This window comes from Silurus meridionalis, chromosome 3 (assembly GCF_014805685.1).
Source record: "Silurus meridionalis isolate SWU-2019-XX chromosome 3, ASM1480568v1, whole genome shotgun sequence".
In the NCBI taxonomy this organism is placed as follows: domain Eukaryota; kingdom Metazoa; phylum Chordata; class Actinopteri; order Siluriformes; family Siluridae; genus Silurus; species Silurus meridionalis.
In genome coordinates this window covers 26,664,519-26,687,134 of record NC_060886.1, presented here as the reverse complement: position 1 = coordinate 26,687,134, position 22,616 = coordinate 26,664,519, and the positions used below count along the sequence as shown (strand labels likewise).

Sequence of the window (22,616 nt, the reverse complement as noted above, 5' to 3'; positions counted from 1 at the left end):
TGTAATTAAAAAACAAACATTCGTGCACAGATCGGGCAATTATGTACGCACATGTACGAGAGTTGGTAGGCATATAGACCTCATCGACCCAAACAACTTTCGCCCTCTAAACTATGAGCTACACCCAACAGGAAGTCAGCCATTTTGGTTTGTTTTATAAGTGCATGCGGTAAACTTTTAAATACTCCTCCTAGGGAATTCATGTGATTGACATCAAACGTGGCGAACATGATGCCGAGACATTGGACTTGCTAAATTGCGAAGGATTTTGATATCTCGAACGCTGCTGCCGTGGCGAGGCGACAAATTTATGGCGGTCGGAGAACAGGAAGTGTTTAATATCTAAAGCAAAAAATGTGTTATTCAGATGACACGCTGTGTATATGTTCTGCCAAGGATTCCGTTCGCATCGATGTGCCTATTGTGAATCTCGGACATAGCGCCACCAACAGGCGCCAGGAAGTGTGTCAGTCACAAAAGGTGGATTTTCTGACAGTTGCATGTGGTGAACTTTTAAATACTCCTCCCAGGATATTTATGCGATTGACACCAAACGTGGTCAACATGATGCCGAGACATTGTAGATAATAAATTGCGAAGGATTTTGATATCTTGAACACCGTTCCCATGGCAACGCCTCAAACTTTAGTTTCATTTTCAGGCGTATTTAAGCACTTGGCATGCACTTTGTGTGCCTTAACATGCTCGAAAACACCGGAGATTTGGCACAAACGTCAAAGTCGTCTGCCATTAGGACCGGTCAAAGGCTGGAACATAGGCGTGGCAATAGGGCTCTGTAGCGCCCCCTGTAATGTAAAAACAAATATTGGTGCACAGATCAGGCAAACATGTACGCACATGAACGAGAGTTGGTAGGCTTATAGATCTCATCGACCCGAACAACTTTCACAATCAAACCTATTAGCTCCGCCCAACAGTAAGTCGGCCATTTTGGATGGTTTCAAAAGTGCATGTGGTGAACTTTTAAATACTTCTCCTAGGGAATTCATGCGATTGACATCAAACATGGTGAACATGATGCCGAGACATTGCACTTGCTAAATTGTGAAGGGATTTTTTTATATTTTGAACGGTGCTGCCATGGCGAGGCGACAAATTTATGGCGAATTCAGAGAAACAGGAAGTGTCTAATATCTAAAGCAAAAAATGTCTTATTCGGATGACACGCAGTGTGTATGTTCGCCAAGGATTCCGATCGCATCGATGTGCCTATTGTGAATCTTGGACATAGCGCCACCAACAGGCGCCAGGAAGTGTGTCAGTCACAAAAGGTGGATTTTTTGACAGTTGCATGTGGTGAACTTTTAAATACTCCTCCTAGGATATTCATGCGATGGCAAGACATTGTACATGATAATTTGCAAAGTGATTTTTGATATCTCGAACGCTGTTCTCATGGCAACGCGTCAAACTTACATTTTATTTCAGGCATATTTAAGGCTTTTGGCGTGCTTAGATTAACTTGAAATTTAACACATACATCACATTTGTCGGCTGTTAAGTATGTCCAAAAATTGTCGGACAAGGGTGTGTCTCTTAAGTGGCCCACTAGCGCCCCCGTTTGTCTAAAATGTGAGGTTTCTTTTACTTACAGTCCCCAAATGGGTCAGTAACAACATAAAATAGTCCACTGATATTTACCCATTTGATGCACTTGCACACCGTGCATTGTTTTCTGGGGGGCACCGTATAGCGATACACAAATGTGCGAGGGCCCGCCATCGCTGCTTGCAGCTATATTTTATTTATTTATTTATTTTTTTTACACACATTGGTCATTAGAGGTCCCTTAACATACTTGAAAACTCTTGAAATTTGGCACACACGTCAGAGTCCTTTGTCACTAGGGCCTTAGAAAGGCTGGTATACAGGCGTGGCAGGGGGGCTCTGTAGCGCCCCCTGTAATTAAAAAACAAACATTCGTGCACAGATCGGGCAATTATGTTCGCACATGTACGAGAGTTGGTACGCCTATAGACCTCATTGAGCCGAACAACTTTCGCCCTCTAAACTATGAGCTACACCCAACAGGAAGTCAGCCATTTTGGTTTGTTTTATAAGTGCATGCGGTGAACTTTTAAATACTCCTCCTAGGGAATTCATGCGATTGACATCAAACGTGGCGAACATGATGGCGAGACATTGGACTTGCTAAATTGCGAAGGGATTTTTGATATCTCGAACACTGCTGCCATGGCGAGGCGACAAATTTATGGCGAATTCGGAGAACAGGAAGTGTTTAATATCTAAAGCAAAAAATGTGTTATTCGGACGACAAGCGGTGTGTATGTTCGGCCAAGGATTCCGATCGCATCGATGTGCCTATTGTGAATCTCGGACATAGCGCCACCAACAGGCGCCAGGAAGTCACAAAAGGTGGATTTTTTTGACAGTTGCATGTGGTGAACTTTTAAATACTCCTTCCAGGATATTTATGCGATTGACACCAAACGTGGTCAACATGATGCCGAGACATTGTAGATGATAAATTGCGAAGGGATTTTTGATATCTTGAACACCGTTCCCATGGCAACGCCTCAAACTTTACTTTTATTTCAGGCATATTTAAGCATTTGGCATGCACTTTGTGTGCCTTAACATGCTCGAAAACACCGGAGATTTGGCACAGACGTCAAAGTCGTCTGCCATTAGGACCGTTCGAAGGCTGGAACATAGGCGTGGCAATAGGGCTCTGTAGCGCCCCCTGTAATGCAAAAACAAATATCGGTGCACAGATGGGGCAAACATGTACACACATGTAAGAGAGTTGGTATGCATATGGATCTCATCGACCCGAACAACTTTCACAATTAAACCTATTAGCTCCGCCCAACAGGAAGTCGGACATTTTGGATGGTTTCATAAGTGCATGTGGTGAACTTTTAAATACTCCTCCTAGGGAATTCATGCGATTGACATCAAACATGGTGAACATGATGCGAGACATTGCACTTGCTAAATTGTGAAGGATTTTTATATTTTGAACGGTGCTGCCATGGCGAGGCGACAAATTTATGGCGAATTCAGAGAAACAGGAAGTGTCTAATATCTAAAGCAAAAAATGTCTTATTCGGATGACACGCAGTGTGTATGTCCGGCCAAGGATTCCGATCGCATCAATGTGCCTATTGTGAATCTTGGACATAGCGCCACCAACAGGCGCCAGGAAGTGTGTCAGTCACAAAAGGTGGATTTTTTGACAGTTGCATGTGGTTAACTTTTAAATACTCCTCCTAGGATATTCATGCGATTGCCACCAAACATAATCAAAATGATGCCGAGACATTGGACTTGCTAAATTGCGAAGGGATTTTTGATATCTTGAACGGTGTTCTCATGGCAACGCGTCAAACTTACATTTTATTTCAGGCATATTTAAGGCTTTTGGCGTGCTCAGATTAACTTGAAATTTGACATATACATCACATTTGACAAATCACATACATCACAAGTGTGGACAAAAAGGTCGGACAAAGGTGTGTCTCTTAAGTGGCTCACTAGCGCCCCCGTTTGTCTAAAATGTGGGGTTTCATTTACCTACAGTCCCCAAATGGGTCAGTAACAACATAAAATAGTCCACTGATATTTACCCACTTGATGCACTTGCCCACCGTGCATTGTTTTCTGGGAGGCACCGTATAGCGATACACAAATGTGCGAGGGCCCGCCATCGCTGCTTGCAGCTATATTTATAACTAGATTTCTCAGGCTATGTAGAATATATTAAGTCTCCATGCACAATGATATAAATAAATATTTATATAATTTAATTATTATATTTACCTTCACCGGGTAGGTCGTCTCTGCCCTGAATATAGAGTTTAAAGCCGCAGGAGTTTTCAAGTACCGCTGGCAAAACTTCATTGACAAAATAAGCAGCTTTCCTTCCTGTTTTCTCATCTGGGTTATCCTTCTGGTAGATCACGTATGCATCATATAATTTGCCATCTAAAGAATAACAAAGAACATTTAAACCCTACTATAAAACAAAAGTGCTAATGAAAATAAGTGTACACAAACCTCCTGTCTATATATTGTTTTCAAGGGCCTCTATGTCACATGATATCACTTACATCACTATGATTTCACATCACTGGGACAAATGATTCTGCACAGAGTTTTTTACGTTTTGGGAAGGAATTTATTCAGTATTAAGAGTATTCAGTATTTTAATATTCAGTACAGTTTTATTGATCTCATTCAGAGCTCACATTGTGTTTGATGTATTTCAGCACTTCACACAGTCTATTATATTCAGCAGTGTTGTGCTCGTTACTAAAAAAAAGTAACTAGTTACAGTTACTCGTTACTTCATTCAAAAAGTAAGTCAGTTACTTTGTTGATTATTTACACCAAAAAGTAATGCGTTACTGTTAAAGTAACTTTTTAGTTACTTTTTTAAAGAATGTTCTTTAATGTTCCCATTAATGCCCTTTTATGCGTAATGGTCTACACAAACACAAAACTGACTTAAACATATTGATATATCCAGAATCAAATACTAAAGTGGCCTTTGCATCATAAAAGCTGTTGTGTTGAGCTCCTAAAAATGTTCCTTTTACAGCTAAAGTATGAAAACTATCAACAATGTACAACAGAACACCGAGTTAGCTTCTAGCTTCATTGAGGCATGGAGTTTCTGGAGCTGCTGTTTATCGCAGTAGATACAACCTTCGAACCAGAAGGACACAGCTTACATTTGACTAAAAGGTTTTTGTATTTATACTTAACTAAAGTGAAATAATGAGCATATTTCCATTTTGAGAAACTCGTCTTGCTCTTGCCTCGCCTCGCCATTACTGCCGCACAGACCTGAATAAACGGAGACACGACCACAGTGCGTCTTCTTCGTGTTTACAGTGGTTTATCCACCAATCCTACAATGCGTCTCTGCTGTAAGCAGGTTAGACTGTAGTCTACACTTCAGCCCAAATTCATTCATTTAAAAAAGTAACGGGTAACGCACCATATGGTAACGGTAACAAAGTTACTTTATTTTTAAAAGTAACATGTTACAGTATTAGTTACTGTCAAAAGTAACTTTGTTACAGTAATGCATTGCTGCCCAACACTAATATTCAGTTCTGAATGCCAAGAAGCTGAAACCAGCAGAAACACAAAGGCCCAAAGTGTTCATCATGAAAACTCTAGAAGTTCCTTAATAAATAAATAAATAAATAAATAAATAAATAATAAAGTCCTTTTGCTACTAAAACTATAATATTTTCTGCTTAATAATATTAATAAATAAATAAAACATCAAAAAGAAAATATATTTTTATGCTTAATTAAAATCAAAAAGGAATATTAAATCAAATTAAATTTGTTTACCATTTCTTTTGAACTGCATTATTCTGAAACTTCTGATAATCAAGACCAGATCTACAGTGACCCACTTCACCATGCCAACAGCCAGAAGGATGAACAGGAACATGCCGGAAAACACTGCAGCCACTGGAAGCAGCGATTCTAAAACATAAAGCAATAGGCTCTAGAAACAGTTAGGGACAATAATGGCTTTAAACAGTGGTCTTCAGTCTCATTCAAAAAGAGAAGATATGACCTGTCCAGTGTGAACCTAACTTCTTCATAATCCTTTGCATATTAAACAATATTTCAAGAATTTTATTCTTATTTTATTCTTAACACTTGTTTTTAAAAAAATGGTGTTCCTTAGTTTACGTTCTGTTTCTTTTGATCTATATTTTTTCTGGAATGCTAGAGTGCTGGTTGGAGGTTGGAGGTTCAAATAGAGTTTTTTTCGAAAGGGTGGGAATGGAGGCTATCAGTTTGGGGGTGGGAGATGGGAGGGTGGATGGAGGGGGGATCTTATTTAAAACCTTTGGTTGGGAGATTGAGACGGTAGTTTCAGTAGTGCCGAGGAATATTTGTGTGGATCGGAAGAGGAGGGTGGTGAGTTTCAGGGCAATAGGGGTGTATGCACCGTGGAGGGAACAACAGAGGGTTTTGCCTTTTAGAGCCACTACTCTACACAAATACGCAGCTATTGGTGGGAGGGACCAAAGGATGTATTTAAATTAAATTGAAAACTGCTGATGTAGCAAAATGTTTACCATAATTTTTCAACATTTTTTTGTCAAAGTAATTTTTCACAAAGAATCATTCCATTATCTGAAACATATGTAAAGTTATCGGCGAAAGAAATAATCAAGTGGCTGAAAAAAGCCACAACAGCAGATAATATTCAGTTCAATGCCAAGAAGCTGTAGACGTGGAGACAGAGAGGGCCAGGTGATGGCGAGAACAGGCCTGGTGTACATGTTCAGGGTGAGCGAGCTGCAAGCTTCAGGCCATACCTGGAGGAATACTGGAGGTGACACCTCACGGCTTGATGTCCTGTTTGTGGCAATCAATCAATCAATGGTGATTGGAGTCATTCGGGCAAAGGGGTCGGGGCTTGTGGCAGTTAAATGTGGCCGTGCTGCACCTCTATGTGGGTTGGCAGAGTATGCGGGGGCTGTATGCCATGCAAGCAGATTTGTGGGAGGACACTAAAAAGAAGGTTGCCATCCTGTGCCGATGGTAGGGACAGGAGATGGCGAGGAGAAAGAGGTAGAAGGCTAAGGAATAGACTACAGTGTTGCAGAAGGCCTGGCAGGATGCAGATCAGGGGTGGCTCAGGGATGCTAGTGAGGCCTTGTGGGCTCACTATGTGGCTGAACCCCACAGCTATTTGTCCAGGCTGGCAAGCAGGCATTAGAGGAAGACGAGCATCCAAAGCTGTCAGCGGGTAAGGGAAACGAGAAGGGACCTTGCTATGGGTTGTCTCCTAAAGTAGGGCATGTCACTCTTCTTGATAAAAGGGGCGACAGGCTAGACCTGGCAAACTGGAGGCCTATCACATTGTTGACAGCTGATTACAAGATCCTGGCTAAGCTAAAGGTTCTGCGCCTGAGGGAGGAGATGGCCTGGGAGGTTCATTCTGACCAGACCTGTGGGGTGCACAGATGATGCAGAGATGAGGAGACAATTGAGCATGCGATCTGGTGGTGACTCTGTTTTGGAGACACATCTCAGAGTTGTGGTCCATTGAAGGCGGAGCGGCATTGCACCATGACCTCGAACTGTATTTTAGTGGGTTGAGGCGCATAGAGCTGGAGAGGGAGAGGGCATTGTGGCAATCAACGGGACCCTAGTGGAGAGAGTGGACAGTTTCCGGTACTTAGGTGTTCACATCACACAGGACCTGTCTTGGGCCTGTCACACCCTAGTGAAGAAGGCCCGGCAGCATCTGTACCATCTGAGCTGCTTAAGGGAATTTAAACTTCCCTCTCAGGTACTTAAGACATTCTACACCTGCACCAATGAGAGCGTCCTGACGAGTAGCACCACTTCCTGGTTCAGGAACAGCACCAATGGACTATTTTCTTTGTTGCGTTCAGGGAAACGCTTACGCTCCTTGAAAGCAAACACAGAGAGATTTATTCATTACATATGTAGTTTTTTTCATTACTAGAGAATTAAATGTAAATGTAAATGAGAATGAGAAGGAGCTTCTTCCCGCAGGCCATTCAGAGTTTGAACCAAGAAACACCTAGGATCTAAAACTGGTCCACTCTCTCCATCTTCAGACTTTTTCGGCACAACTTTTTTGTTTGTTTTGTTTTTTTCCTTTTGCACCACGACACTTTAATCACTTTAATCTCTGGACTGTCACTTTAACTCTGGACTTGCACAGCACAGTGCCACTTTATAACTTTATTTATTTATCTGCCTTCTTTTTTTTTCTTGGTTTATATTTCTCCTCATCCTATTCCCTCATGCCGGACCGTCATCATAAAAAGCATTTCACTGCATGTCGTACTCTGTATGTATGTGTACGTGACCAATAATATTTGGTTTGATTTTGAAGTCATCTCAGTAGTGAAGTGCATTTTATAGGCCATGAGGTGTGAATGCATCCGGGGCCTGTCCCCAGAGGTCAACCAGGGTATCCTGTTCTGGCCGTTCTGGGCCAGACTCTGCAGGTTAGAACATGTGGGGGAGGGTGGACAGGGCATGGTAAGCATAGGAGTGGGAGGGTGGGGTTCTCAGGGATGTCAGTGGTAGGGTCTCCCAGGCGGCCCTCCGGTGATGTGTAATTAAGTAAAAAGGTGCGGCTGAGTTTTCGCCACCTTTTCTGTTTTTTTTCCCCCGCTTCCTTGATTTGGTAATCGGGGAATACGTGTGTGTAGTAAGTCTTTGTTTAATTTTTATGCACAAAATATGTTGAAAAGTATTGTTTGTGCATGAATTTGGAGGGGTTGGGGTTTTTTTTGTTTTTTGTTACTGTTTTTGTTCCGATGTTAGTTCTGCTTTGTTTTGCTTGCATGCTTGGATGTATGGTGTGTTTGGACGTTCTGTTTTTAATAATAAATAAATAACTAAATCATTCAAAAAAATTTGTAGGATTGATGCAATGAATACAAATCTTTACTAATTTCAAATGCACATGAATGTGTGCTGCTATTATCTACAAGAGATTTGACTCGAATTGATACTTTTAATAATTTTGCATAATTCTGTAAGTTTTTTGTCATGAACTTAAATAAAATACATCCTAGTACTAATATAAGTACTAATATGCTCACATAATTTAAATATTATAAATTGTAGTTCATAAACCAATAGCCATTGGGCATTTTAAGTGTAGTCAGTTTCTGCAAACAAAATGAGTTAACTCGATCTGACAGTATTTTACCATATTTTACAGGACAATTTTTTACAATGTAAAGTACCAGTTTAAGCATTTTTTTTTAAAAAGTAGATTTCAGGCAACCACAGCTGGCAGTTTTTTACCGTAAATTTATACAGTATTTTTTTTAATGTTGAATTTAGTTCAATTTTATTTTATTTGTATCGCACTTTTAACAATAGGCTGTAAGACTTTTGCTTGATCCTGACCAAAAGGTCGGCCCCCTCCCGAGAACACAGCATGGATGCCCGAGAGGGGTGTGGGCCAGGATGTGGGCCCTAACACGTTTTCCTCCAGGACTCACGGCAGGGGACTAACGACCCGCAACCCCCTTTCGAGAACCAGAACATTTCCTGGAATACAGTAGGCTCCCCGGAGAACTACCCTTGGTCTTGACCACCACATCTCCATACAAATGGTGGATCTGCAGACAAGTGTCTGACCCCTCTTCCCCTCCTTTTCCTGTTACATCCTCAACACAGAACATTCTACAGCACACGGATGATTATGTGTAAGAAAGGTCATATCACATGTAAATAACGACAGAAAATGTTCATGTTTCATTTCTTTACAAAGGTTTATCGCGACTGGTACACAGGTCCCATTCCACAGCAATAGAACAAATAATAAAAAGGTTTTAATAAAGTTAAAGAAAACATAACTCTATACAAGGCGTGCCCACTACAGATGTATACAGGCGAGGTGCCTCCCACAGGTCTGTAAGAACCAATCAATGCAAACTTCCATGACTAAATAATGTTTACATAATGCTTACTCTATCTGGGTATTTAAGGAGAACTGACCAACAATTCAGGGAATCTGTAAACAGATATCCCTTACGATTACTGTGTGTAGTCTCGTACCAGGTATGAAAGGTTTATATTTCCTGTTTAAATGTAAATACTATTGGTTTGTATTTATGTTTTATTTTAATTGAACTATAAATTGGCTTTGAATTGTGATTTTCTTACCTGGTTAATAAATTGTTATGTTTAATTTTATTCTGTGTTGCTCGGTAAATGTTGACACTGCAAGTAATAACGTTGCATCCGCAGTTACCGTAAGGACTGGAAATCAGGCTAGGATCGGCCTAAATCCCAGTTAGATAGTGAATAACACATCAACTGAGGATTTTAGAGATACGACTAGCACTTGGCGTTAGTTTAAGTGTACTTAGAAGCGTGGAGGCTAACAATATGTATTTCCGTTTAGAGTAACATTTCTAATCACTCTAAATAGGGTCAGCCTCAACCTCTGATTATTTCAATATTATTCTATTCATTATCTGTGGTTAGAAATAATTATTGTAATAATTAAGTGTCACCTCTAAGGGGACTAAATAAAGTATGTTTAAAGTTGAGCACGCAGAGAGCGGCCGCAAGCATATAGTCCAACCTCTGGCAGCGACCAATACTGATTCGCTTATGACCGTTGACCAGTATGTTAATTATAGGGCCCATACTAGGATCTTGTGCGACTGTGTGAACCGAATGAACGAGTGTAATGCCAGAGCTTAATCAGAATAACTAGACAAACATCCATCAAAATTATACTATTAGTAAAATAACAACCTATGCAAATATTTATTGTTTTATCTAAATGGAGTCAGATAAAGGTCAATAACAAAAATGAAGTAATACATTAATCCAAATCTTATTATCTAATGTGAAAGGAAAGATTAGAATGCGCGAGAATCCTTCGCCACGCCTCTGGAAACCGTCGTTGGACCAGTGGGTGGTTCCCGCCTTACAAAGTTGGTGACCCCGACGTGATCTCTCTACCTGCACAGGCGAGTGACATCTTTCCGACGCGACTACTCAGTTTGGATTCCCACAGAAGATATGAGGTTTGATCTTCTCCTTCTGCCTACAGCTGCTATGGTAAGTTCGTTCCTTTTGCCTATTAGAAGTGTTGAGGAAAGTTTTGCACACCCAATATAGACACATAAATTAGAACGGGCCGGTATGCCCATTGTTAGACGGAGACCGTAGAAATCCGTGGGGCATAAGAATTTAGAGGAAACATGGATTCTCAGGGACATTATAGAAGCAGTATAGAGGAGGAACTCATAGAAACAGCCACGTTAAAGCTAAAAAACACCCTTGTTCTGTTAAAAGAATAGGGACTAAATCTCACATAGAGCAATAATTAAAACGTATCCTGGTATTTTGCCACGGGCCATAAACTGGAAACAAAATCAAAATATAAACTCAGAGATGGGAAATACATCATTCCAGAGGCCCTCCAGAAACCAGTGATTAAATTATACCATGATTATGCATGTATCAGCTCCCAAAACACAACAGCTGATACAGAAAAACTTCTGGTGGCCAAAATGGCATCAGACATTGAGAGATGGTGCAACACATGTCTCATATGTGCCACCATCAACCAGGGTAGAACTGGACGTACAAACTTGTGTCGCCCAGAACCACCCAAAGGACCATGGGAATTCTTACAGCTAGATTTTATTGGTCCATTACCCACTGCCAAGGGGGGATATCGCTATTGTCTCGTCATAATTGATAAATTCTCTAAATGGGTAGAAGCAATTCCAACTCGCGACAACAGCGCACGCACCGTGGCACGAGTAATGGCAAATCAAATCCTGCCAATCTGGGGAACACCAACTCAGATCGAGTCTGACCAAGGAACACACTTCACAGGTCAGATAATGAAACACATATGTGAAATGCTACATATCAAACAAAGATTTCACGTTCCATACAGGCCGCAAAGCTCAGGTATGGTGGAACGGCAAATCGTTCGATAAAAGAAAGCATCTCCAAACAAATAATGCAACATCAAAACAGGTGGACTGATGCACTGCCAACAGTTCTGACAGTCTTGCGAGCAACCCCATCCAAAGCCACAGGCATCAGCCCATTTGAACTCATGACAGGCAGAGTCATGAAACTACCCATAGACCCAGAAATTACCCCAGCAGATCTGGGACCCCTTGTGCTTGCAAAACAACAGACTGTACTAACACAATTACAACAAAGACTGGCAGTGTTACAAACACAAACCACCTTAAAACAGCAACAGTCTGACCTAATGAATGATGCACAATTTAACCCAACTTCTGAGATCAAATTTACCGAGGGTGACATGATCATGATTCGGGTGTTTATAAAACAGGGTCCATTCACACCCAGATGGCATGGACCACATGAGATAAAAGCTTTATGCAATAGCTGTGTGGCCATAAGTGTCAAGGGGAAGTTGAAATGGTACCACATGTCCCAGTGCAAAATCTTCAAAGGTTCTGCTAATCAATAATTATTAAAGTTTCTCTCTGTTTCATCTCCTAGGTTGACTGCAGCAATTCCATGGAGACCGGACGAGGAAAGTTTCTGGACCCACTTGCATCAAGCTGGGTCAAAGGGTTTCACTCACACACACACTGGAATGTGGGAGATGGGTATGGAAATACACTAAGAGGTCATCCACATTTTCAGTACACTTTCAACCAGAGAACTAGTCACGTGGCCTCCCGGAGTAGTACCGGAACCAAATTGCGAAACTAAAATTTGCTGTAAAGTAGGCTCCGACCATCTCCCTATAGTAAACATTTCAGGTGACACACCGGCACGCACATCTTTTCACAACATAACGGCCTGGTATCAACTTAAAGCAGAACCAGGAGCAAAAATTGGGAGTATGCGCACTCTCTATGAAAAAATCAACAATGGATTAGATCCTAAAATCTGTTATTTAACCAAAAATTTAGAACCCGCAATATATAGGTGTACACACACTGAAACAATCAACACTACGCATATGAGTTATACCGAATATAAATTTGATATAACTTCATATGTACCTCATAACAATCAACCTGAAGCCTTTGTCTGGACTAGCCGGAGAGAAGGCATGTATTGCGTGGGAAAATGTGTCAATGACCCAGATAATTACACCGGGCCACAGAATTGCTCATGGATAATGAAACATTGTTTTAATTTAACCACTTGTGGATATAGCAAACCAAAGGAATGTCCAAAACTATATCCTATTCCTCCTGGTGGACTGATTAAAGGGAATATTAACAAGACATTATTTCATGATGTGAATCTAGTGATGACACATGTATCATACAATATTTCCAACATCCTATCTGCTTATATCAATCACTGTGATTACAATGATAAGACCTATGCATGGCTACAGTCACGAATCGATGATTTAATTTATGACTACAAAAACAGACTTGCCGTGCAAATCTCACCTGCACGCTCAAAACGAGACCTACTCGGAAACATAGCAGGTCTCTTCGGCTCAGTTAATTCCATTGCTAACAACTACAAAATTACCAAACAATCACAATTCTCAACATGGTTTGCGAACCAGGTGGCCACTGGTTTTCAACATATCACAAATAGCAATGAAAATATCATAAAAGCGGTTCGATCCGAGCGCAGGCGCTTCTGCGATCAGCCACATTATTCAATCAAACCCGTACCATTGAACGTGACTTAGCCTGTAGGACATATGCACAAGATCTATTCACTGCTGCTAGACAAGAAATCCTAGATCTTCGCCTGTACAAAACGCCTAGACATGTTTTGAATGACCTCATAGACATCTTAGATCTACATAGGTGGTATGAATCAGGAAAAATGAAAATGTAAGATATTCTGAGTTACTATCCACCATAATGATGTTTACAGGAAATGAATGTAATGGATGTATTGGATTTTTCGTCAGTTTTCCTTTGATACACCCAGATCAGGTTTTCCAAATTCCACTACCATACGCTCGATTGGCGTGGTAGTGAAGGATCAGGTAATTAAATGGGATCACCTCACTGGATACATGACACAAAAGGGTACTGAGACCTTGTTTACCAGTCGCACATGTTGCCATGAAACACACAATTATGTTATCTGTACATGTAACACTTTGCAACCTTTCTCTCCCAACAACACCAAACTTATTAATGTTCAGTCACTGCATGGTTATTCTGATGTTGTCCAGGTGTCTCACACACAGTGGTGCGTTGTCAGTGAAATGAATTCCTTTACCTACGGAGGACTGACCTGCTCTGCTAATCACTCGTTCTGTTTGGAAGTGACAGAGGACCTTTCAATGGGCCAAGTCAACATTTTAGGAAGAATGCCACTGGACACAGAGACCTCACCATGGTGGGATGACACTTTCTATGAGCAAGGCACCCAAGCTGTGGTTGACGCGATGGACCTGACACAAAGACTGATCCTGCAAACTGAATACCACCTAAACCAAGCACAGGTTGAAACCAACCTGGCACGAAGACGGCACAACTTTTATCCAGTTCATCCACTCGGTCAGCACAGTACACCTACACCTGGTGGGACTGGATGTTCCGGGGATGTGCCATTGGCAGTGCCCTGATCTTCACCTTCACCATGCTCCAGTGCTGTTACTTCAGACACCTCATACGATCTACACAAGAATCCACACACGCCGCCCTTGCCCTCAGCCCACTGCAGATACCCGTGTTCCAAAGACTCTAAAAAATAAATAAATAAATAAATAAATTGCTTTGTCTGACCCCGCAGGTAACCTATTTAAATTCGCCCACGGGGCCAAGTGGGGAAACTGTAAGACTTTTGCTTGATCCTGACCAAAAGGTCGGCCCCCTCCCGAGAACACAGCATGGATGCCGAGAGGTGTGGGCCAGGATGTGGGCCTAACACGTTTTCCTCCAGGACTCACGGCAGGGGACTAACGACCCCGCAACCCCTTTCGAGAACCAGAACATTTCCTGGAATACAGTAGGCTCCCCGGAGAGCTACCCTTGGTCTTGACCACCACATCTCCATACAAATGGTGGATCTGCAGACAAGTGTCTGACCCCTCTTCCCCTCCTTTTCCTGTTACATCCTCAACACAGAACATTCTACAGCACACCGGATGATTATGTGTAAGAAAGGTCATATCACATGTAAATAACGACAGAAAATGTTCATGTTTCATTTCTTTACAAAGGTTTATCGCGACTGGTACACAGGTCCCATTCCCACAGCAATAGAACAAATAATAAAAAAAGGTTTTAATAAAGTTAAAGAAAACATAACTCTATACAAGGCGTGCCCACTACAGATGTATACAGGCGAGGTGCCTCCCACAGGTCTGTAAGAACCAATCAATGCAAACTTCCATGACTAAATAATGTTTACATAATGCTTACTCTATCTGGGTATTTAAGGAGAACTGACCAACAATTCAGGGAATCTGTAAACAGATATCCCACGATTACTGTGTGTAGTCTCGTACCAGGTATGAAAGGTTTATATTTCCTGTTTAAATGTAAATACTATTGGTTTGTATTTATGTTTTATTTTAATTGAACTATAAATTGGCTTTGAATTGTGATTTTCTTACCTGGTTAATAAATTGTTATGTTTAATTTTATTCTGTGTTGCTCGGTAAATGTTGACACTGCAAGTAATAACGTTGCATCCGCAGTTACCGTAAGGACTGGAAATCAGGCTAGGATCGGCCTAAATCCCAGTTAGATAGTGAATAACACATCAACTGAGGATTTTAGAGATACGACTAGCACTTGGCGTTAGTTTAAGTGTACTTAGAAGCGTGGAGGCTAACAATATGTATTTCCGTTTAGAGTAACATTTCTAATCACTCTAAATAGGGTCAGCCTCAACCTCTGATTATTTCAATATTATTCTATTCATTATCTGTGGTTAGAAATAATTATTGTAATAATTAAGTGTCACCTCTAAGGGGACTAAATAAAGTATGTTTAAAGTTGAGCACGCAGAGAGCGGCCGCAAGCATATAGTCCAACCTCTGGCAGCGACCAATACTGATTCGCTTATGACCGTTGACCAGTATGTTAATTATAGGGCCCATACTAGGATCTTGTGCGACTGTGTGAACCGAATGAACGAGTGTAATGCCAGAGCTTAATCAGAATAACTAGACAAACATCCATCAAAATTATACTACTAGTAAAATAACAACTTATGCAAATATTTATTGTTTTATCTAAATGGAGTCAGATAAAAGGTCAATAACAAAAATGAAGTAATACATTAATCCAAATCGTATTATCTAATGTGAAAGGAAAGATTAGAATGCGCGAGAATCCTTCGCCACGCCTCTGGAAACCGTCGTTGGACCAGTGGGTGGTTCCCCGCCTTACAAGGCATTATCCCCAAGCAACTTTACAGAAATAAATGGATTACAAATATAAATATTAAATTGATAATGAATCAAACTCAAAAGAGAATCCAACCTCCTCTGGGTATTTGTGTGGATCAAGTAATTAAATACATGTGCATACTTAATGTGCGTAAATCGTAATGCAAGTGTGTCCAAGTGCTCTCTGTTTATTTAAATAACTTATTAAAGCTCTTAAGGTTTTACTGTTTCACACAAAGGTTTTTTTACAAATTCTTTTTGTGTGTTCATGTTCTTAAACTCTAAATCCTTTCTTCTTTGTTACTGTGTTTTCTAATTGTTCTGTTCCTTCCTGGCTTTTACCCTTTGCCAATTTTTTCATATATAAATATGGATTATAGTTGCTCCAAGTCCTGCACTATCCTACTCCACACTACATTTCTGATTTGCTGTGTAAGCTTACCTCTAGGCCTGAGGGTGATACATACTAATGCCCATTGATAATGGCTTATGGCTACGCAGCAATATTCATTCTCTAGGTCCTTCATTGAAACTTGGGTAATCGTCAAAGTTGACCGAACTGACAGATTGTCCATTCTAGAAAAAAATAAAACAATAAATATAAAATGAAATACATGCTCAATACAAATACATTTTCATTTACTCTTTCATGTAAATGTGTATACACATTGCAAGCGATAATATTTTACTGTCTTGCCCCCTTATATTTTCCTTTAATATTCTCTCTTATTGCTTTGCTCTTATTTTCTTGTCTGTGTGATCCTATGTTCACAGAACAAGCAGTTGATTAAAAAAAACTTAAAAAAAAAAAATCTTTTAATATGTTTGTTATTCATACATCTTTTATTTTCTTTTTATAGTTTTAGTGCAGAAGTAGTGGTTTATCATAGATATATATGTGATAAAAAGGGGAAGTGAAAGCAAATGCACAATAACTTTAATGAACAGCAACAACAACAAAAAAACAAACAGACAAGGCCATAGAAAAAAACAGAAAAAGGAGAAACTTAAAAAAGTCACTGACAAATATTAGCACTTAGTTTAATGCTTCAACAAATAAAAAAATAAAGAAATAAGGTTGAAAAATGACTGCTGAGTGAAATAAAAAATGGCACAAAAAACTATGAAAATGGTAATGAAAATCACAAGAAATCTTGTGCATGTAGTCAAATAATTTTTTTTTCCAGATTAAGCACTACAAAAAATTAAGCATAATCTCTTTTAAAGGAGATTAATCATGTCAAAAATGAATTATATATGAGCCTTGCAACTTATTGAATTCTTTTAAGAAACTTCTGAATAAGAACTTAGTTAACTAGAACTTTAGTTAATTGGAAAGAAATCTAAAAATAAACCATTACATTCGCAAGAGAAAATTAGTAACACAGAAACCCTTTGTGTGTGTATGAAGATGCAATTCCAACATAGTGGAATATGTATATTATATATAATATTTTGCAGGAGAAAGGATGGTGCCCTGCTGCTGATTATTCCATGGTGAAGTTTTAGCTCTTTGTGCTAACAGATTTTAGCTTTCACCCCCCTCAGGAACTAGATTGTCATTAAGAAGATTATGCAACACTTAATTTATTTTATATGATTAGTATTAATTAAATAATGGGAAATGTTTAAAAAGCTGGGCCAGAAAAGGATTCCGTTTAATTTTTAATTAGATTTTCCTGTTTTTTTATTTTTATTTTGTAAATATCTACACTTTAAAAAAAAATCCTTTAAAATTTACAGTATAAAACTGGCAGCTGTGTTTGCCAAAAAATGCTTTTAAATTGGTACTTGGTACCTTACAGTGTAAAAATTGTCTTCTTCTTCTTCTTCTTTCGGCTGCTCCGATTAGGGGTCGCCACAGCGGATCATCTGTCTCCATACCACCCTGTCCTCTACATCTGCCTCTTTCACACAAACTACCTGCATGTCTTCCCTCACCACATCCATGAACCTCCTCCTTGGTCTTTTCCTCCTACCTGGTGGCTCCATCCTCAGCATTCTCCTACCAATATAATTCATGTCCCTCCTCTGCACATGTCCAAACCATCTCAATCTCGCCTCCCTCACCTTGTCACCAAAACATCCTACATGCGCTGTCCCTCTAATAAACTCATTTCTAATCTTGTCCATCCTCGTCAATCCCAACGAAAACCTTAACATCTTCAGCTCTGCTACCTCCAGCTCCGCCTCCTGTCTTTTACTCAATGCCACTGTCTCTAATCCATACAACATCGCAGGTCTCACCACAGTCCTAAAACTTTCCCTTTCATTCTTGCAGATACCCTACTATCACAAATCACTCCTGTCACTCTTCTCCACCCACTCCACCCTGCCTGCACTCTTTTCTTCACTTCTCTAACACACTCTCCATTACTTTGCACTGTTGACCCCAGGTACCTGAACTCCTCCACCTTTTCCAGCTCTTCTCCCTGCAACCGCACCACTCCACTGCCCTCCCTCTCATTCACACACATGTACTCTGTCTTACTCCTACTGACTTTCATTCCCCTTCTCTCCAGCGCATATCTCCACCTCTCCAGGCTCTTCTCAACCTGCTTCCTACTCACCACAAATCACAATATCATCCAAACATCATAGTCCAGGAGACTCCTGTCTGACCTCGTCCGTCAACCTGTCCATCACCACTGCAAACAGGAAAGGGCTCAGGGCCGATCCTTAATGCAGTCCAACCTTCACCCTGAACCAGTCTGTCGTTCCTACTGCACACTTCACTGCCGTCACACTGTCCTCATACATGTCCTGCACCACCCTCACATACTTCTCTGACACACCTGACTTCCTCATACAATACCACAACTCCTCTCTTGGCACTCTGTCGTATGCTTTCTCTAAATCCACAAATACACAATGCAATTCCTTCTGTCCTTCTCTATACTTCTCCATCAACATCCTCAAAGCAAATAAGGCATCTGTGGTGCTCTTCCTCGGCATGAAACCATTCTGTTGGTCACAGATGGTCACCTCTTCTCTCAGCCTGGCTTCCACTACTCTTTCCCATAACTTCATGGTGTGACCGATCAAAGTGTAAAAATTGTCTTAAACCCTGAAAATCCTGTGAATGGTATAATACTGTCAGCTCAATTTAACTCTTTTTTTCCTATTTTTTTTGTTGAAACTGACTGCACTTAAACTTGCCAATGGCCATTTGTTTATAAAGTAATATTTAAATCATGTGAGCATATTATTACTTAGAATGTATTATATTCAAAGTTACCATAATGGAGATCAGTGATTGCTTTGTGTTTCTCTTGAACAAAATTAAAATTAGTGGAAAAAAAGGAAAATTAACAGACAGACAGACAAAACCCCAGCTCAAATCTGGTCACCATGAAACAGACTAGTAAAAAGTTGTAACAAATCAAATAACATCAACGTAAAACCAAAAATAGTGGATAACTTATTCATGCTGCAACGCATGTTGGGGAGTTTTTAACAATTCTGGCACCTAGCATGCATTGCGCCTTGACAGTTTGTTACTAGTCACCATTCTTGAGTCTCATGTGCTGATTCTTGATGTCTGTGTGCCTAAATTGTGCAGTAGCTCTAAAGATTTTGTGCATATTTTTTTTTATTCCTTAATACTCTATCAAGTTACTTTGAAGTCATATTCATATATAAATAAAATAAAACTAATTTAAAACAATCCATAATAAAAATAGCATTAGGTGATACTTAAATCAATAATAGTTAATCAAAATGACCAAATGACAAATTTTCTTGACTTTTATTGTCATAACAAATGTGCTTTACATTAAAAACAGCCAAATAGAAACTAATGTTAAAAAGTCAAGGGCCAGGAGCCCAACAAAGCAACAACTGATCTGAAAAATGGTGAGGTCAAACAATGAATGTTTTGTAGAATGTTTTGACAGAAATAAAGTAAAACTATAATAACAAGTAAACTAATGAAGAGAATAGTTTTACAAAGCTACAATGCCAAAAGTATTAAGTTTACTTGCATTTACATTAACAGTATTTAACTGTTAAATAAACATTAATTTTACTGTTAAAACACTTTTACAGTGTACAGTTTGTGAAACATGCAGTGTTCATGATCAGAGCAGAGATCTTTGTTCTATTCAGTTTAGACATAGGAAATCCATTTAATTGGCATAATGATTTAAAATACCTTACATTTCTGCTTCTTTGCCTTTCCTCTCATCATATAGTAGTCATATAATCTTTTAGCCCTCTGTCCATGTTAACTTTTATAATGTTTTTGTAGGCTTCATTCAATGCAAATTTTAAAAATGTTTGCAAATTGAGCCAGAAGTTGTGTAGTTTATTTGCACACAAATTAATCAAAACTTAACTAAAAATTCTTAGTACTTTTCTTCTCCATTACCAAACACTGTTTAATTACAGATCTCAATAGAAAATGCAGGAATGATTTTAATAAATTCCTAAAGATCATACATCTTATAACTGTTTGTCAAATAATGTTGCTTTACCTGTTGGAACAGTCCAGTCTGCTGTTGTTCCTCATCCAGTAAACACCTTTTGATTCCCTTATGTTTATACCAAGGAACACCCGGCAGTCTAACTTCACATCTGATCCTGAAAGAGTTTTGTATGTTATTAAAAAATAAAAATAAAAATTAGGTTTTAATAGAGAAGGAATTGACTCTGATTCTTACCCAGGTCCACAAAGTCAACAGAGTTGTTGATGGGATATTGAAAGGTTGGACGAAAAGGTACTTCAATCTCTTCTAAACAAAACGTTAAAAAGTCCAAATAAGTTATTATACTGTGAGATTTGAGCATACTTGTGGTCATAGTCTCATAGCACTCAACTTTTTCGCTGAATATAGCGGGATCCACTAGAGTTGTAAACCTGACCGTGATGTTCCCATGTGCACACACAGGTGTAGATTCCATTAGCATCTTTTGAGAGGAGGTATATTTGAATTATGACATCAGTCTTTTCAGGTATCAGACGGAAATCCTTCAGAAAACACCAGATATTTAAGTCATCTTTCGCTCATGTTTGTAACTGATTTAAACACTAGGGTTGCCTGAGACTTGGTGTAAAGTGAAATTCACATGGTTAAAAAAACTGTCTAGCTTCTGGTTTTGCATTATACAGCAGATCTACTTGCAAAGCTGTTTCAAAGAGGTTTAGGATGTTGTATAATGGCTTCATCAGGTGCATAAAACTGAAATTAATGTAAGGAGAACATAAACACTGGTTGTGGATGGAGAAACAAGTCAATTGCTACAATAGTCTGTGGCTTAATATACAGGTGAGACAATAAGTGAATGTAATTAGTCAATCGATGTAATATACAACAGAGTCTCTTTCTGAACTTACCTTGTACCAGGTGATGTTTTCTCCTGTGTTTTGCCACACTGGACATTCATAAGGCAGAATGTGTATTTGTTCTGATAAAATTGGGTACAGTTGATTTGGGTGAAACTTTTCATAAACAACAACTTCAGTTACAAACTCATCACACTGAGCTACATCATACCACCTGCAAAACACATAGACATAAAAGCTATTAAGCCAATTAAGAGTAGTGGCAGAATAATTAGACCATCTGATCAGACAGTGTGATTTGACTGTAAACTTTTTATATGTATTTATTCAATATCACAGATTATTAATATTATTGTCGGTAGAGTCATAAGTCATTATAAAAGCTTGGTGTAATCAGCTCTTAATTACATTCGTTAAATTACATTTTATTTCAGATTACTTAAAACTTCACTAAAAGCTAAAACTAAAAATTATTAAAAATCCCTGTTACCAAATGGAAAGATAAAAATAGGCAACATATAAGGATTATTTTCATGGATTCACAAAGTTTTTGATCAGTTTTGTAACTTTAATGAATTCCCTGGTGGTCTAGTGGTTAGGATGCGGCGCTCTCACCGCTGCGGCCCGGGTTCGAGCCCTGGTCAGGGAACCAACCCCAGCCACTCTTAGTGCTGGTCCCAAGCCTGGATAAATGGGGAGGGTTGCGTTAGGAAGGGCATTCAGTGTAAAAACATGTGCCAAATCAAACGTGTGGAGGATCCGCTGTGGTAACCCCTAACGGAAGAAGCTGAAAGAAAGTTTGTAACTTTAATGAATGGGTATTTAGTGTCACCCAGATGAGGATGGGTTCCCTTTTAAATCCGGTTCCTCTCAAGGTTTCTTCATCATATCATCTTAGGGAGTTTTTGCTTGCCATTGTTGCCAATGACTTGTTCATTTTAGGGATTTTTTTTTTGTAAAGCTGCTTTTACACTTTATGACTGTGTCCACTGTTTAATTTTGAAATAAAAATGTAATTAAATATATTTTAAATGGCTTTAAATGGGTTCAGCAAACCTCTGACTTTAGCTTTTACGGTATGTCTGTGTGTGTAATATGTAAGATGCGTATATAATAACCATTGTGTGATGTAAAGGCCTGTGTCATTCAGATTTAATGGCAGGAAGTATAGTATACCACCATGATAATGGACCCGTTCATTTTCCTTCATCATGATTGGCTGGATTTTAGCATTTTCTTTTTTGAACCAAAATATCTTTGAATTGTTCTTCACATTAGCACAGTCGAAATTGGGGCAGTGCAGACGCAGTGCCTCTCCCTGTATCACCTTGATAGTGTCATTCGAAATGCTTTCACACTGGTCTAAAAAAAAAAAAAAACCAGGAATACATTTAAATGTGCATTATTTATCAGTTTACCACTAAAACCAACTATATTATTAATTTAATCATTTATATCATGTTGCTCATA

At 39.3% G+C, this 22,616-nt stretch overlaps 1 protein-coding gene and 1 pseudogene across 4 annotated transcripts in view; one reads left to right on the top strand and one right to left on the bottom strand.

Annotated features, from left to right (window-relative positions):
- The window catches only part of il1rl1 (interleukin 1 receptor-like 1), a 76,379-nt gene that overhangs the window by 19,334 nt on the left and 34,429 nt on the right, over positions 1–22,616 (bottom strand). For 3 of the 4 annotated variants that reach the window (XM_046844536.1, XM_046844538.1, XM_046844532.1), the window contains exons 3-10: positions 22,265–22,508; positions 21,198–21,360; positions 20,681–20,831; positions 20,524–20,595; positions 20,338–20,443; positions 16,305–16,438; positions 5,353–5,490; positions 3,805–3,969 (exon numbers count right to left, since the gene is read on the bottom strand). In XM_046844536.1, the coding sequence (XP_046700492.1) occupies positions 3,805–3,969; positions 5,353–5,490; positions 16,305–16,438; positions 20,338–20,443; positions 20,524–20,595; positions 20,681–20,831; positions 21,198–21,360; positions 22,265–22,508 (1,173 nt within the window). The remainder of the gene's footprint in view (positions 1–3,804; positions 3,970–5,352; positions 5,491–16,304; positions 16,439–20,337; positions 20,444–20,523; positions 20,596–20,680; positions 20,832–21,197; positions 21,361–22,264; positions 22,509–22,616) is intronic. The other variant, XM_046844537.1, reaches the window with a different exon arrangement.
- LOC124382266 lies at positions 12,249–14,352 on the top strand (annotated as a pseudogene).